Source organism: Ailuropoda melanoleuca, chromosome 8, assembly GCF_002007445.2.
Source record: "Ailuropoda melanoleuca isolate Jingjing chromosome 8, ASM200744v2, whole genome shotgun sequence".
In the NCBI taxonomy this organism is placed as follows: domain Eukaryota; kingdom Metazoa; phylum Chordata; class Mammalia; order Carnivora; family Ursidae; genus Ailuropoda; species Ailuropoda melanoleuca.
Window position 1 is genome coordinate 64208384 of NC_048225.1, and position 15739 is coordinate 64224122.

At 41.9% G+C, this 15739-nt stretch overlaps 1 protein-coding gene across 1 annotated transcript in view; it reads right to left on the minus strand.

The window, feature by feature from the left end:
- The window catches only part of ENAH (ENAH actin regulator), a 112879-nt gene that overhangs the window by 30613 nt on the left and 66527 nt on the right, over positions 1 to 15739 (minus strand). Inside the window, exon 4 of the mRNA XM_034667631.1 lies at positions 2651 to 2735. Coding sequence (XP_034523522.1) covers positions 2651 to 2735 — 85 coding nt within the window. The remainder of the gene's footprint in view (positions 1 to 2650; positions 2736 to 15739) is intronic.

The window sequence follows — 15739 nt, forward strand, 5'->3', positions numbered from 1 at the left end:
CGCTATGGGCCTGCTTCTTCCTCTCCCACTCCCCCTGCTTGTGTTCCCTCTCTCACTGGCTGTCTCTGTCTGTGTCGAATAAATAAATAAAATCTTAAAAAAAAAAAAAAGAAGAAGAAGCTACAATATACAACCCAATCATCAGTCTGTCAAGGTAGACCATGTACAGAGGAAGAACGAGGACAGCTTGTGCACATGCCGAAAGGGCTCAAGGAACAGGAGGCGGCAAGGAAGAGACTCTGCAGGATCAAAAGGAAGAAAGCAAAGAGGGAGATGTGCACGAGGAGAAGAAATCTCAACTAGAAACAAGTCAATGCTGGAAGAAGCATTTCCAGGAGATCTGAGCTGACACAAAACACATTTCACCAGATAAAAAAAGCAAGTGCGTAGGGGCGCCTGGGCGGCTCAGTCGTTAAGTGTCTGCCTTCAGCTCAGGGCGTGATCCCAGTGTTCTGGGATCGAGCACCACATCGGGCTCCTCTACTGGGGGCCTGCTTCTTCCTCTCCCACTCCCTCTACTTGTGTTCCCTCTCTCTTTGGCTGTCTCTCTCTCTCTCTGTCAAATAAATAAATAAAATATTTAAGGGAAAAAAAAAAAGCAAGTGGGTATGGGAAAGAGAAAGGAAGGGACACAGATAAACAATAACACCAAGAGAGAAAGACAGTGGTATCTCATAGGTTTCCCTAAAAGAAAGGAGAGGGGCACCCAGCCGGCTCAGTTGGTGCAGTGAGTGACTCTTGATCTCGGCCCCACGTGAGGTACAGAGATTACTTAAAAATAAAAAATATTTTTTAAAAATAAAAAATTTTAAAAAATGAAAGAAGACTGTGTGGCTATGGACAGAAAATAATTTTAAAATTTACACCCATTCTTCAGAATTTTGCATTTCACTCTTCAAAACGACTGAGTTGAGTCTTGAACTAAACAAGTAATACAAACAACATCCAATTTTCAAACCCTGCAGCATCCTGCTACACACAAGCAGACAAGCCTCAAGTCCAGGGGAATGCTACAGGGCCAGCCAGCACTTGGACAGGATCAAAGTGGACACGGGGCACAGCATTTTCACTGTAGTAGAAATTCGCTCAATACTCATTTCTGCTAAAACTGCAAGTTACAAGTTCTCAACAACTACTATGCAATGGGTCACCCATCGGAGACCCTTAACGAGCCAGCAGAGGGTGCCTATTTCTATTTCTGTATTGTCTTCACCCAGCAACTGTCCCAGGGGCCACCTGCTTCCTTTCCATGATGCCAGAAATTATCTGTTAACGTTTGGGTTCTCTCCTGGTTCTTCCTGGCAAATGTTATTCCCAATACCATGATCATTTTTTAAAAAAGATTTATCCATTCACTTGAGAGAGAAAAAAAGAGAAACAATGTGAGTGGGGGGAGGGGCAGAGGTGAAGCAGACTCCCTAGGCGTGGAGCTTGACCTGAGGCTCGATCTCACGACTCCACAGATCACGAACTGAGCCGAAACCAAGAGTCAGATGCTCAATGGACTGCGCCACCTAGGTGCCCCATGATCATTTTTTTTATTAATTACTTTTCCGTGTGTGTGTGGATGGGGGGTGGGGGTGGGCAACAGAATCATTACAATTTCTAACTCTTGTTCTAATGTGTTTAAAACACTCAATATAGAACCAAAATTCTATCTTTTAAACTTTCCTTATTTCTACAAAAACTTTATTTGTATCTGTTACAGCATCACTCAAAAGAGTTGGATAGATTTTCATCAAATTTGGGGGTTATTTCTGGAGTGACTGAACTGAATATAAAAGACTGTGACAAAAACAAAATTCATTTCGGGAGGGCCTTCCCCAAGAGCTAAGCAGTTATACCCCAAAGCAGCCGACACAGAGTGTAGTAGAGATCCTTCTGTCTGTCAGGGGAACATGGCACACATATCAAAACAACATGGAGAATCTGAGGAGTGTTTCAAATGTGAGATCCAAATCTAAGGTCACAAGAAGAAATTCTGGCTTGCCATGGAGCAAATGCTTGTCAAATGGAAGAATCCATCTATATGATGGTTATCAGCTCTCTAAAATAAAACAGGTGACCTACTAGTGATAACAAGCAACATCAACATCTCCAAAAAGTTCTTATTAGTTTAAAATGGGACACCTAGTTTAACTAACTCAATTTTAGTTATTGTATGTACCTGAATTTTATAAAACTATTTTGTTATTAATTTGGTAGCTTATAGTTCAGAGACTCCACTAACTCAGAAACAACTATACCTAAATGAGGCTGTATTAGAATGTCCAATGTATTTCTTTATAAACTGCATGGAAGCAAGGAGATAATATTATTGACTTCACCAAACCAGCAATTTAATCATAAACAGAATGAGTTTGTATTCCACTACTAAGCACCATGGTAACATCTCAAGATCAAGGATGTCTACGAACAGCCAACACGATTTCAACTTTCTGGTTAAATTAGTTATATGAAAGCCACAATGACCATAGATCAATCTATAACTGCTGTAAAAATAAGTCTTCTTGAAGTCAAGGTCACTTTGTATGCTGCTAAGTGACTTTTAAATGGCTGACAAGACATAATCCACTTCCAGTATTAGGACGCTCACAGGTCTTCTGCAATAGAAAGAAAAGCTCCAAATAACAACTGATTAAAAATTTACCTTCTTTGAATTTCCAATTCTTCTTGTGATGGACCATTTTGAACTTGGGCAGGTAGCTGAGAATTTTGTCTAGGCAATGTCGGCCCTAAAAGGGAGGAAAACATTATAGATGAACATTATCTTTATAGTTAGCTGGACAGAGGAGATAAAATCATGAGAAGAATAACATAAAACCATCACATATTTACAAATGTATCTTCTTTTTTGTTTAGCAAAATAAAATATAAGCTTTACATAACACACAGCAAATGAAAGACTGCAACATAATACTGTCATCATCTCCAGAAGGCTTACTTGAAACAAATGGAAAACATCAACGATAAAGGAAAAATAAACATTTATATATGAAGAGCTTGAGGAAAACAAGTGTTTAATGAGCATCTGAATAGGCACCTGAGCTGGACGTTTCTAAGACAATGAGACATTCTCTTTGGGGTACTTATTCATGAAGTGGAGAGGGAGAACTTAAATGAAAAAATCAGAATTCAAAAACTCACCTAAATAGAACACTGGAAATGAAAAACAGGAGAGAGAGAGCATGAGAACCTTATTACTAGGATGAAGAATGCTAATGCATTTATCAAATTTGCCCAACTTAAGCTGCCATTTTTATTTAATGGCTTGTCATTTCCAGCACTGGTGAAAACAAACATTTGCTAAACTTCTATATATAATTAACCTACTTATCTGAATTTTTAACATAACAGAGGTAATCTTAATAACTTTTCATTTGGGGTTAAAAAAACAAAACAAAAACAGAAACAAACCAAAAGTAAAAATCACCCAAAAACCAAAAACCAAAACCCTACATTCAAACCAACATGGCTCTGTCACAAGAAACTAATGACCATCCATTCCCACATACCATGTGCAATGCAGACCCATTTTTACCATCTTATAACAAATGCCACTAAATATGGGACGTTGTAATGTCACTGGATATAAAAATTATATGTGTCATGAGAGAAATAAATACTGGACCTAATATGCAATGCCTAGGGTTTTATAAAACAGAACAGTCTTGAAATCTAACCCAGGAAACAAGAGAATCCAGTAAACAAGTAAATCTAGTGTGCCAGCAAATGCCCTTAACAGATATTTTGAAAGTGTTTTGTAGGTCGCTAGTACCAGAAACAAGGGTAAGACAGAAACACTTCTGTGTACTAACACAAATTCTTGGTTACTCTGTGCTGTTCTGGGGAAGTAAACGTTGCAGCTAGAAGGATAAGGTTCTTGGCAATGTGGTACAGTACTGGCATATTCCAAATGTGGAAAAACAGGTAAGTGGATCTAAACTTACCTACTAAATTTTTTTCTCATCTCTTTACCCATTTCTAGATTAATCATGTAATTTGTCCTCTAAAAGACAAGTTACATGACAATTGCAGTGATGTATTTCATTAGATTTCCTAAGCTTGCTATTTTGAAAACCACACAAAGGAAATACTAAAATATTAATCCTATGTCATCAGCAACAACAAAAAAATCAAAAAGCTTTTTAAATTAATGTTAAACACGCACTTAAATTTTTGCATAAATGAAAAATAGAACTTGTCTAGGAAACAGGCCGGAATTCTTTCCTTCTTTTGGGAATGAACATACTGATGTAAAAATAGACTGTCATATTAACCCATACACTAATGTCTAATACTCTTAGAAGGAAAAGATGTCTTATCTCTTCCGACAGAAGGAGAGACAAACAGAAGACTGGGGGTGGAGGGTAAACTTGAGAAAATATAAACTATTTGGGGTAAGTATTTTTTAAATCCAAAGTTATGTGTTTATCCAAAAATATTAAATGTGAGCATTTAGCCTGGGCAACTCAAGAGACCATTCTGGCTTAATTATTTTTTAAAATAATGTTTATTTAAGTGAAACCTCATGCTGTTCGAATAATTAAGCAGCTGGATCTCACGGGGCCAGAGAGACTGTCCAGAACCCATCCCAAAAAAGGATGCTGACATACTGTTCACATCTAGCAAAAGCATTTGTGACTTCTATAGTGATACTGACAGATGAAATTCCCCAATATAAATCTACCAATTTAAGTTTTAACTCAAATATAAATTCAAGAAAAGGGTGTCAAAATTTCAACTCAATCTTGATTTTATTAAAGAGATTTTTTTAAACTAACAAAAGTTTGATATAACTCAAAAAAAGTTTGAGAAAAAATTACCTTTCAAAAGCAATTTACAGAAACTTTTGGATTTCTGAAGTTAAAAACTTAACGAACTTGTTTTAAAAGGAGGTTTTAAAAATGTGGGAAGTATTCTCTGGCTGATATCATTAAAAAATTAATTTATCACAGTTTATTCATGCAGCTAAAAGAGGAAAACTTAAGGAAGATCTTTTTAAAATGAGGGGAATTCTGATCCAAGAAAGGCTCTTACGAGTGTTTTCTACATGATTCTTTGTGGTAACGGGCAGCTTGTCTTTCCACAGACATCCCCCAGTGGTGGGCCAGCGAGAAGGGGCCTTCCCCTGGTGTCTTCTCGCACCTGTATTTAGTCTAGTTGTCTTGTCTGTTTCTTCCCCATTAGAACTGTCAAGTCACGATAATGAGCACACTGAAATTCATGTGCCTTTAAATATAATGTAAATATACCGTAAGCACTAACGAGAAGAGTTCGGGGTCACTTAAGAACTGCAGGGACACGATTTCATGCTTCCTTCTGGTCAAACACTCTGCGGGGTCATTCAAGTGGTCGATCCCACCAACATGTGGCTCACGACATGAAGCAGCAACGAAGGCTGCCAGCTGCCCTTGTTTTCTGCACTGTATGTACTTTCGGTCATATTCCTACATGAGTATCTGTGTTCTCACAGAATGCAGAAAAAGGCACTGCCCTAGCCGGTGGGCAATGACAGTATTGTTATGAGCATCCCGTGGTGGCTGACAGTTCTCTCTGGGAAAAAAGAGAAAACACGTGAGCCTGCTCATCCCTATGTGGTGTCATGAAGAACAGCAGCTAACTTTGAGGGTTACTGTCTCTGTTTTATTACCAGAGTGAGAGACAAGGACTGATATTAATCTGTCCTAGCTAGAATTCATACAGCAGAGAAGTGACTTAGGTGCTAATACAGAAAATGTGTCCGTGTCACTGACAGGTTCTCTATAAATGATGGAAAGCAGAATAGTGTCTCTCGAATCCAGGAATGAATGGCATTTCAGTCTTGACTTAATACTGAGTTTTGGCTAAAGCACACTGCACCTGCTGTCACATTTTAATTTTCACAAATCTGGTTTCACACTCAGCCACAGACTGCTTAAAAACACAGGACTAAAAGACCAGGAGGTGTTATTATACACAATACAATCAAGGGTAAACTTAGCAATGTGGTAATTATATTACTGTACACAGTTAAATCAATTAAAGGTAATAATGGGGAAAATCTGCTTTTTAACACATTATTTTACAACTTAAAAATTCACCTTTAATGAGGGCAAATCAATCCTCTCTGCAATTGGGTTAACTGTATCTATTATTCTGCATGTGGAACTCAACATAGTAAGGAGCAAAGTACAGAACATCAAGTAGGTTTTCAGAATGAACTAAAAAAAAAAAACACCAATACCAATAATAACTCATGGCTAGTTCAAAAGGTGGCCTAGAAGAGCCCCCAGGAGGAGGCCGAGAAGCATCGCTAAGAGTCACTGATTAAGCCCTGGGGAGCAGGGAGTTACGAAGACCAGCAGCACAGGCTCACTGCTGGGACCCTGTCACCCGGAGCAAGCCGAAAATGGAACTTTAGGTCATTAAGAAATACATCAGAGTTTCCATTTTTGGAAATTTGTAACACATGCTTCTTTGCCTAAACCAGCAGTACATAAATTTTAAAATAATTCGAAAGAGAATTAGGTAAAGAAACAATATCAGAAATACTGAAGAATCACATCAAAAACTGAGTCACATGGATAAAGTATATACACACAGCTGAACTGTTTATCAAAGATTTTAGCAGTATTATCACTTTGAATTTTATCTCTCATAGAATAATTGGGCCAAAGTAAACAGGAATTAAAAAAAGATATATCTATATAGATATAGATATATATGTCCAAAAAAAAAAAGTTCTAACAAGTACGAGTCATTTTTTGAACTTGGTTTTCCAAAACAGAAGGTTTTAGAATCAAATAAGGATAAAAACAATTCAGAAGAAGGTGTGCGTGCATGTGCATGTGTTTGTGTGTGTGCACACACAGCTCTTTGTGTAAGGGCACGAGCATGCACCTGCCTGACTGTGACTCAGGGGAGCTAAGGGACGTCTCCAGCTCATGCATGCGAACAACACATACGTGTGCATGTGTGTGCACAGGAGTGCAAGAGCACTCTCTAAGCCCAAACTCGCTCCTCACCTACTGTAGAAAGAAGCCTGTCACTCAGAAGCCAAGCCGGGGAAGCAGCTATGACTTACATCCACCTCACGACAAATGCGCCTACAACTTAACTCAAGCTGAGCAAAAGCTCCCTTCAGATAAGAGACATTCACATTCCTCAAAACATACCAAGGTGGATGTGATTCTGTCCCTTAAATTATAAATTAAAAGACTGCTTCAAACAAAATAGTTGAAAACAAAAACGAACAAAAACCCCTCTCGTTCATGGTGCAAGAACTGAAGAAGAATTAGTTTTAGGGCCCTCATCCTAACTACATCCTCACTAAGAAGCCAACTCAAAAGCTGACCGAATCACCTACATGAACCACAACAGATAGCACAACATAAAACGTAGCTTGCTGTTTACCCCGAATACCACAAGCCAGACTATGGCCTACGGAAACAAAAGTTATGGAAATGTGCAAGTAGTATGTACCACAGCTTGAAAAAATAATGTAAACATAATGTTGCTTACCACAGAAAATACATCGCAAATTAGTGCTGTCCTGGGTAGCAGCAACCTTGCTCTGGGCTGCAACAGACACCTTGGTGTTAGAAGCTTCACAGGACAACGGGCCCATCTGAAGAACTTCACACAAACTAAAAGGTGCTTTCAAAGGTTCAAAATGTTTTTATACATACGTCCTATCTAGATCCTCATTCTGGAAGCTCTGTAATTTAATAAAAACGTATCTTCTTTAATATAAACTTTAAAAAGAATTTTTATGGGTAATCATATTTGTGGAAAAACCCTGTAATAAGCCACAGACCAAATGATGCACAGACCAAATAGCTTCTTTCCAGAGTTAGACAATCAGAGAGTGCAATCGATTTACATTTCACAACCATATTTTAAAAAGTAAATGGAACTGAGGTATAGGAGGTCGGCATCCGTGGCTGACTTAATTTCACAGTATCTACCCTCTTTCAGTATTGCTCATTTAGAAGACTTTGCAGTTGAAAAAAATTCAGGGGAAACACTTAAGATTAACTTAACCTAAGAAGAACTCATTTCTACTAGTTGAAAAAGACAAAAGCCATTTTAACCAGCCTCTAGCAATTAAAGTGTTTTACAGTCACTGATGTAAATAAGAATATCTTCATTGGCTTTGCACTCTGAAAAAACATCAAAACTATCCATTGTTTTACCAAGCCACATTTTATCATTCTTTTTTTTCTCAATATGCATATATACTTGACAAAATATCTTATTAAAAACATGTGGCCACATCAAATAGCCATTTATTATTTAGGCTACCTATGTTAAAATCCACCCTAAGTATTAATGAAGTAAATTCTCTTTAATGGAAAAAACTCAGTGAGAAGGTGCTAATTTAAGAAAAGGAGAAGAAGGGCTTATATAAAATCAAGGTGACACTCAAAACTGGGATAGGAAAAACAAAATTAAAAATTTTCTTAGTACGCTATTAGTGATATCCAAAACTTCATATCAATAATTTTCTATAAAATTCCAAAGAAATTCTTTTCAGCCTAGGAAAGATTTTCTTCTTCCGTTTGTATTAGCCAAAAAACAATGAACAGATTAAAATATATTGACTCAAGAAAGACTGCATAAAGGCAAACAAGACAGTATTTTAGATTTCCCCTAAACTGTGTTCTTTAAATAATACAATTTATGCTAACTAAAAAGTCTGCATAGAATCAGAACCAAACCAATTTAAAGACCATACATCTGAAAATGGTAATAAATCTTAAATAATCAGAATTTTAAAAATCATTTTTAGAAATTAGATTTAATATCATCCACTTAAGTTTAAACCTTGCTTTAAAAATATTACATACAGCAGATATTTTCAAACACAAACAAAATAAATAAGATTGAGAAACGTCACCTTTGCTAAGTACTTCCAACAACCCCGTCTATTATTATTATTATTAAAGCCGCATGCACAACATTCACTGACAGGAGAGAGACCACAGGCATACATATAACATGTCTACCAAGTCAATCACATCATTTCAAAGTAGATAAACAATTAAGGAAATTTTCAACAGTAATATTTTAAGTTTAAACTTCAAAAGAATCTGTCTTACCAATGTCTGTAAATGACTACTTCTGTAAAGTCTTTATTAATAAACATGCCTGGTCTTCAGGTTTTACCCTTCTGTTTCTTTAATTCATGTTTAAAGGGAAAAAGAGTAAGGAAAATATAAAAACTTACAAGAAAGCCCTGAGAAATGATCTCGTCTGGGACAGCAAAGCACCTGCCATGCTCCGCGGCCAATCATTTTGGCACAGTCAATCTGACCACTGTCAGAATGCAGGGAGACCATTCGGACTGCGTGAGACCCCACATTTTCCACCAAATATTCCCACCCTTGTCACAGTTTACAACTACTAAGCACCACTCTTGCACTCAGTATCTTCAGGCATCTTCTCTCTATGGACTTCTACTCCTCGCCACCACATGAAATACTGATCTCTGTTCTACCGCAGTCGGCATTTCCCGAAGCCGCGCGACTGCTCACCAGGTCGGACACACACAGCTAGCGGCGCTTCCTGCTGAATGCTGATGCCACCCACTCTGGGCTCAGCGGGGGGGGGGGGGGGGGGGGGGAGTTCAGGAAGGACAGTCACTGCCCAGACTGGCCGGATGCAGTAACAGGATGCCTGCAGCATCCTCACTCTCAGAGCGAATACAGTGCTCCTTACGGCTCCTGTACCCCCAAGAGATCGCCTCTTTCCAAGTCAGCCCAGGACCTATCAGGCCTGGCACTGAGAGGAGCATGGGCCCTGCAAGAAAGGCCCTCCCACGTGCTGAGGAGGTTACAATGCCCCCAAAACACAAAATTTAGCATCAGTATTGGACTTCTGGAAAGAAAAATGACATTGTCTATCAGCCACTCTGCCCGCAAGCCAGTGCCATCACGGCTACTCAGTCCTAATGCAGTCTGCAGGGCGGCGACCCCTCAGGCTCTGCCTGCCCCCCCCCTTTGGTGTTTGGTGTGAGCAGCAAGAAAGCAGCAGCCTGCAAGCAGCCTGCGAGAACCAGCAGCAGTGACCAGGACAGGCTGTTTGCCTCTGCGCAGCATGACCGCGTGCTACTGCTAGACATCATCACAACAGCCGGCCCTCAGCTGCAGTCCCGCGGCACCTGGTAACAAGGACATCACCCATCCTGGCATTTTTTGCTGAGGATGCAATGAGATAATGTTTGCTTAAAGCTGGTTTTACTTCAATTTACTCTTTGGAAAGCCGGTCTGTTGAGCAGGCACACACATCAGCTTCCAAATGAGCAGTGTTGGCGCTTTTGACCATCAGTAGGGCCCCCAGGTATTACCCTCACGATCTCAAAGTTCTACTACCTACGTTTTGAAAGGGAATGAAAGTAAATGTGTGTGTCTGTTCTAAGGTGTCTAGAAGAGAATGGAGGAAGACACTGCAGTGGTGTGGCTGCCTACCATGAAAAAAACAAAAACAAACAAAACCAGGTACCATGGGAATGCAAACTGTGCAGCCGCTGCAGAAACAGTATGGAGGTTCCTCAAAAATTAAAAACAGAACTACCCCACGATTCAGCAATCCCACTTCTGGGCATATATCCAAAGGAAATGAATACAAGATACCCAAGAAACACCCGCACCCCTATGTTTGCTGCAACCTTAGTCACAATAGTCAAGATACTGCAACAACCTACTGTCCATCAGCAGATGAGCAGATCAAGAAGATGAGAGTGAGTGAGTGAGTGTGTGTGCGTGTGTGAGAGATAGTCCATCCACGGAATACACACAATGGAATATTACTCAGCTGTAAGAAAGAAGGAAATCCTGTCATTTGCATGAAACTGGATGGATCCCGAAGGCATCACGCTAACCGGAATGAGCCAGACAGAGAAAGACAAAGACTGCACGGCATCACTTGTATGTGAACTTTAAAAACAACAACAACAAACAACAACAACAACAACAAAACTCATAGAAACAGTAGAAAGGTGGTTGCCAGGGCCTGCAGGTGGGGTAAATAAACAGAGGTTGGTAAAAAGGCATAAACTTTCAGCTACAAGATGCGTAAGGACCAAGGATCTGATACACACGCGGTGACTGTAGTTGACAGCACTGTCCTGTATAACTGAAATGTGCTAACTCACCCAAGCGTCTGTCTCTCTCTCTCTCTCTCACACGAAATTAAGGTGTAGAAGTGTTAATTAACCAGATGGGAGGGGTCCTTTCACAATATGTGCCATATCGGATCATCAGGACATGCACTTTAAACATCTTACAATTTTGTTCTTCAATTATACCTCAGTGGAACTGAAAAAAATAGACACATATAGACGTACGTATATCGGTCTCATTCTGCAGGGCTCCGTGCCAGCAGACATGAGAACTACAATAAAGAGCAAAGTGTGTTCAGTGTGATGGCATTTTAATACATTTTCAAAAAATTTTTCACATTTTGTTTTAAAGTATGTGCAGTTTTTAATAAAAGGAACTCTTTATACACCTCAGGAAGTGGAGCATCATGCATCTCTAGCTACACATGAAAAAACGCCAACATATAAACTTCTCTCTCATGTTGCTGTGCCAAGTCTTAGGCAAACCGTACATGCGATGGGGTTCCCCTGCCCCCTTCAATTCTTTAATCCTTCCCCAACCAATGGCCTCAGGTACATTTTACTCCCGTCTCAGCAAATGGAAGATGGCTGCTAACAGCTCACAACTGCGAATAATTCATGAGGCTTGAACAGCGACAGCCCCAACATGCTGCCTGGCCCACACCTGTTCTGTACACTATTTACTCTCACCTGTGGAATCGACGACTCTGTCCCCAGCTAAAGAAACCGTCAGAGCCAACCGTAATGTACCAATCCTGCCACGTCCCAACACTCGTAAAGACATGTTTACTTCTCTGCAGAGCAGACCGTCCCCCCGACCACCCTACAGGCCCCGCTCTGCCGCCACGGGCAGTGTGACGCACATGCGCAGTCAGGCAGCAGCTACTTTAACAAACAGGACCAGCTTACTGCTGGAGCGCTGGCTAAGTCTCTAAACAGCACTGTGATCTACTCAGTGACACAAACCAGAAATCCAGGGCCCTCCTCACCCCTCCCTTTTTATCACTAGTGAACCTACTGCCAAGCCCCTTCCTGTCACCTCGAAATCTCTCTCCAAACGGCCTCCATTGCCACATGACCTCTTGTCCAGACGGTGGTTTTCCGAGAGGGATGCATTTATCCCAGAATGCTAAACACACACTGGCGTGGGAAAGAAAACAGTAGCACTTCTATTTCTGTTCATTTTTCTCTCATCCTTTTTCTTTTATGTTTCATAACATATGCAGTATGTCAACACCAAAGTACCTGGACCTAAACCATACACACACATGGAGTGGGGGATAAGCTCAAACTCTCAGAGACCGCCAGCCCTGACTGTCACGACAGCATCACCTCACGACGCGGCGCATGCTGATCTCAGTACGACCCCCTTCCCCACAGCAGCCGGTGATACCTTAATGACTGAACCAGATCAAATCGCCTCCCTCCGCACAATTTCTTCAATTGCTTCCACTGCTCTTCAGATAAACCTCAAACTCCAGTGCCCTCTCTCCATGACGTGGCCACGGTCTCTCTCATCCAGATCATGCTCTGTCTCCCTAGGCTCCAGGCACGCCGGTCTTTCCATCTTTCCAGCATGCTCTGTCGAGGCTCTGCACGGCCCCCTGACCCCGGCCCTGACTTCCGCGCACAGCAGTCTTCTCCTGGGCGGCGGGAAGATTTCCTTCCCCGCTCCCTAGAACGTGCTGGTAGTCAACACTCAACCCGGTTCCTATCAGCCTCCCCTCCACTAGGAGTTCTTTTTCCTACTTCAAGTTTTAGCCATCTATGTTTTCTCCTGTTAGCCACTTCGAAACATCTGAAAGGATATAATAAGCATAAATATGAATTAGGTAATTATCAAATTTTCTAAGAAATTTGAAGAATCTGTCTGAAGATTTCGGAGAGAAGTTTTAGTACAATATTATAACGAGGCAAAGTGGTCCAAACTTCTGCTTGGGCGAGAGACAGACAAAACAGGCCAGGACAGCCTACAACTCTGGAGACATGGGGGGGCGGGGGGGGCAGCAAGGCAGCAGCTCCTCAGGGAAGGCTCCCGGGAGGCGCCCTCAGCGACACCTGCCGCCTGAACTCAGATCTGTTCTCAGGAAGCTCACAGCCCCTCCCCCCCTTATCCAGGAGGAGGAGCGGAAGCGCGTGTAACCAAGAAAAGTGTTTGCACTCTCACCGTACAACACAGTGTCTTTCCGAGACCGTGTCTCTTCGCTCCTACTTTTACAAGACAAACAGAATTAAGAGAACCAAAAAAAGTATCAAGTTTCTAAGCTAATGCTCTTGGATGTGGAAAAAAATGAAGGCAGGGCAACTGTGGACAGGAAAACCGAGCCTGGGAACAAAAGAAGACAAATGTCAGGGACTTTGCGAGACGGTCAAGCGCTTCCCTCTAGCTGCATTCAGCTCGGCGCACACTTCTGCTGCAATTCAGCAAGATTCACAGGCTGAGTTTGTTTTTAAACTAAAGAATCTGCGGAAGGCTTTCTGCTTTGCTTTTTAAGCTCTTTATTTTAAAAAATGCTAAGATTCAGTCATGACTTTCACCGTACACCACAGCCCAACAACTTCACAATAAGAAAGCCAACTGGTGAAACGTGAGCATCCCCCTGGCACAACTGAGCACCCCTAGACGCGTGACACACGGTTTTCACTACACTCTCTTCTCAAACTGCCCCACGCGACAAGACGGCTGAACCGTGACCACGTCACGCTAGACAGAGCCGGTCGCGAAAGAGCACGTATCGCCTGCTTCCACGTATGTGAACGTCCGGGACAGGCGAAGCACAGAGCAGCTCGGCGGCCGCCAGGAGCGGGGAGGATGCTGACGGCGGCCTCAGGCAGGGGCTTCCTCGGCCGTGAACAGCTGTCTGGGGCTGCCTGCGCGGCGGCTGCTCTGCTGGCTGAAGCACTGACCACCGCGTCGCACGCGTCGCACGCGTCACACGGGGACGCGACGCGAGCGCTCCACACAGCTGTGAAGGACAACGGCGCCGTGCTGGGGCTGCGCTCTTCATCTCAAAATTGTTCTTCATGCAAACGTGACAAATACTTCGACACCTATCACCGTCCCCTTATGGAAAATATAAAAAGTGATTATCTCTGGGTGGTAGGATTCTAGGTATTTTTTTTTACATTCTTCTTTATGCTTTTCTGTACTGCTTAAATTCTTAAAATAAGCACACAGCTTTTCAATCAGGAAAAAACCCCACTTACTTTCCCCTGAAAAAAAAAAATGCTATGCTGGAAATGGCAGTTCCATTAGCAAGAGCTCTGGCCTTGGACCGGAGACATGGATACGAACGACGAAGAAAGTGACACGAGTAGTAACAGCGGGCCGACCCCAAGGGTCTGGAAGGGCTGCAGAGCCAAGGGTGTCCTTTCCAAACTCGAGAGCCGGTGAGGGAAGGCCTGTGCAGTACCCCCGCCAGCAGGAATCAACACCGACGGCGTCTCTGAGGTGGGGACTCTGAATACCTGCGTGCTCAGGGTGGTTCATCCCGGCAACACCAGGACAGCAGTCTCCCTCTCTGCCGGGCCAGGCGCCCAGCTCTCATCTCTGCACACAAATTTCAGATACTCCAGCATGCACACCAAGAAGCAATTTCTACCGAAAACCACACTGGGCAACAAATAATTATGAAAAGGTGCCCAAATTTACTTTTTGAAACTCAAAATTATGTAAAGTTTTATTAGAAGGATAGTTTGGTTAAATACATAAAACACAAAATAAACTGGCTTGTTCAGGTGATGCAAGGTTTACCGCCTGGGCTGCTGGTGGGATGGGGGTATCAGCAAGGATGGACCATGAACTCACTCTGCCGACTGAACACCAGAAGCTTCAGTCTCTGAAATTTAATTACATCCACAACAATATGTACCTTATGTCCCTACTCTTCGTTTTTTTTTTAATTTAAAAATTTTATTTAATTACTTAAGAGAGAGAACAAGCTACAGACAGAGTGCAAGCAGGGAGAGCGGCAGGAAGAGGGAGAAGCAGGCTCCCCACTGAGCCGGGAGCCCCACTCGGGGCTCGATCCCAGGACCCCAGGATCTGGCCTGGGCTGAAGGCAGACGCTTCACCAACTGACCCACCCAGGCATGCCCATGTCCCTACTCTTTAAATATACTGTCTCATGATTAGTGATTAGTAGGCCATAAAGGCTGCTACCAATTCAAACGTGATGGTTTGTGATGGCGATGAAGCATTGGTATATTTATTTAGGCAAAGAACACTGAAAGTGGGGATCACCACTGTTACCAAACTTATAAAAATTAAGGAAACTTCAAATTAGGAGTGTCACAGGTTCCCCCTCTTAATACTTAGTAAGTGTTACTCAATAAAGTACTTCTTTTTCAGGAAAACTGTACACTAAATACTTACCTTTAAAATTATATTTTTAGTATTTTAGTTTAGCCGTTAGGTTTACATTATTCTCACTTCACTAGACATTTTTCATGTAAAATCTGAATCTTTTTAACCACTCACCCTCCAACACAAGATGTAAAAGCAGCAGCAATTCACTGTTATTTAAAAACAAAATGGGGGGGCGCCTGGGTGGCACAGCGGTTAAGCGTCTGCCCTCTGCTCAGGGTGTGATCCCGGCGTTATGGGATCGAGCCCCACATCAGGCTCCTCTGCTA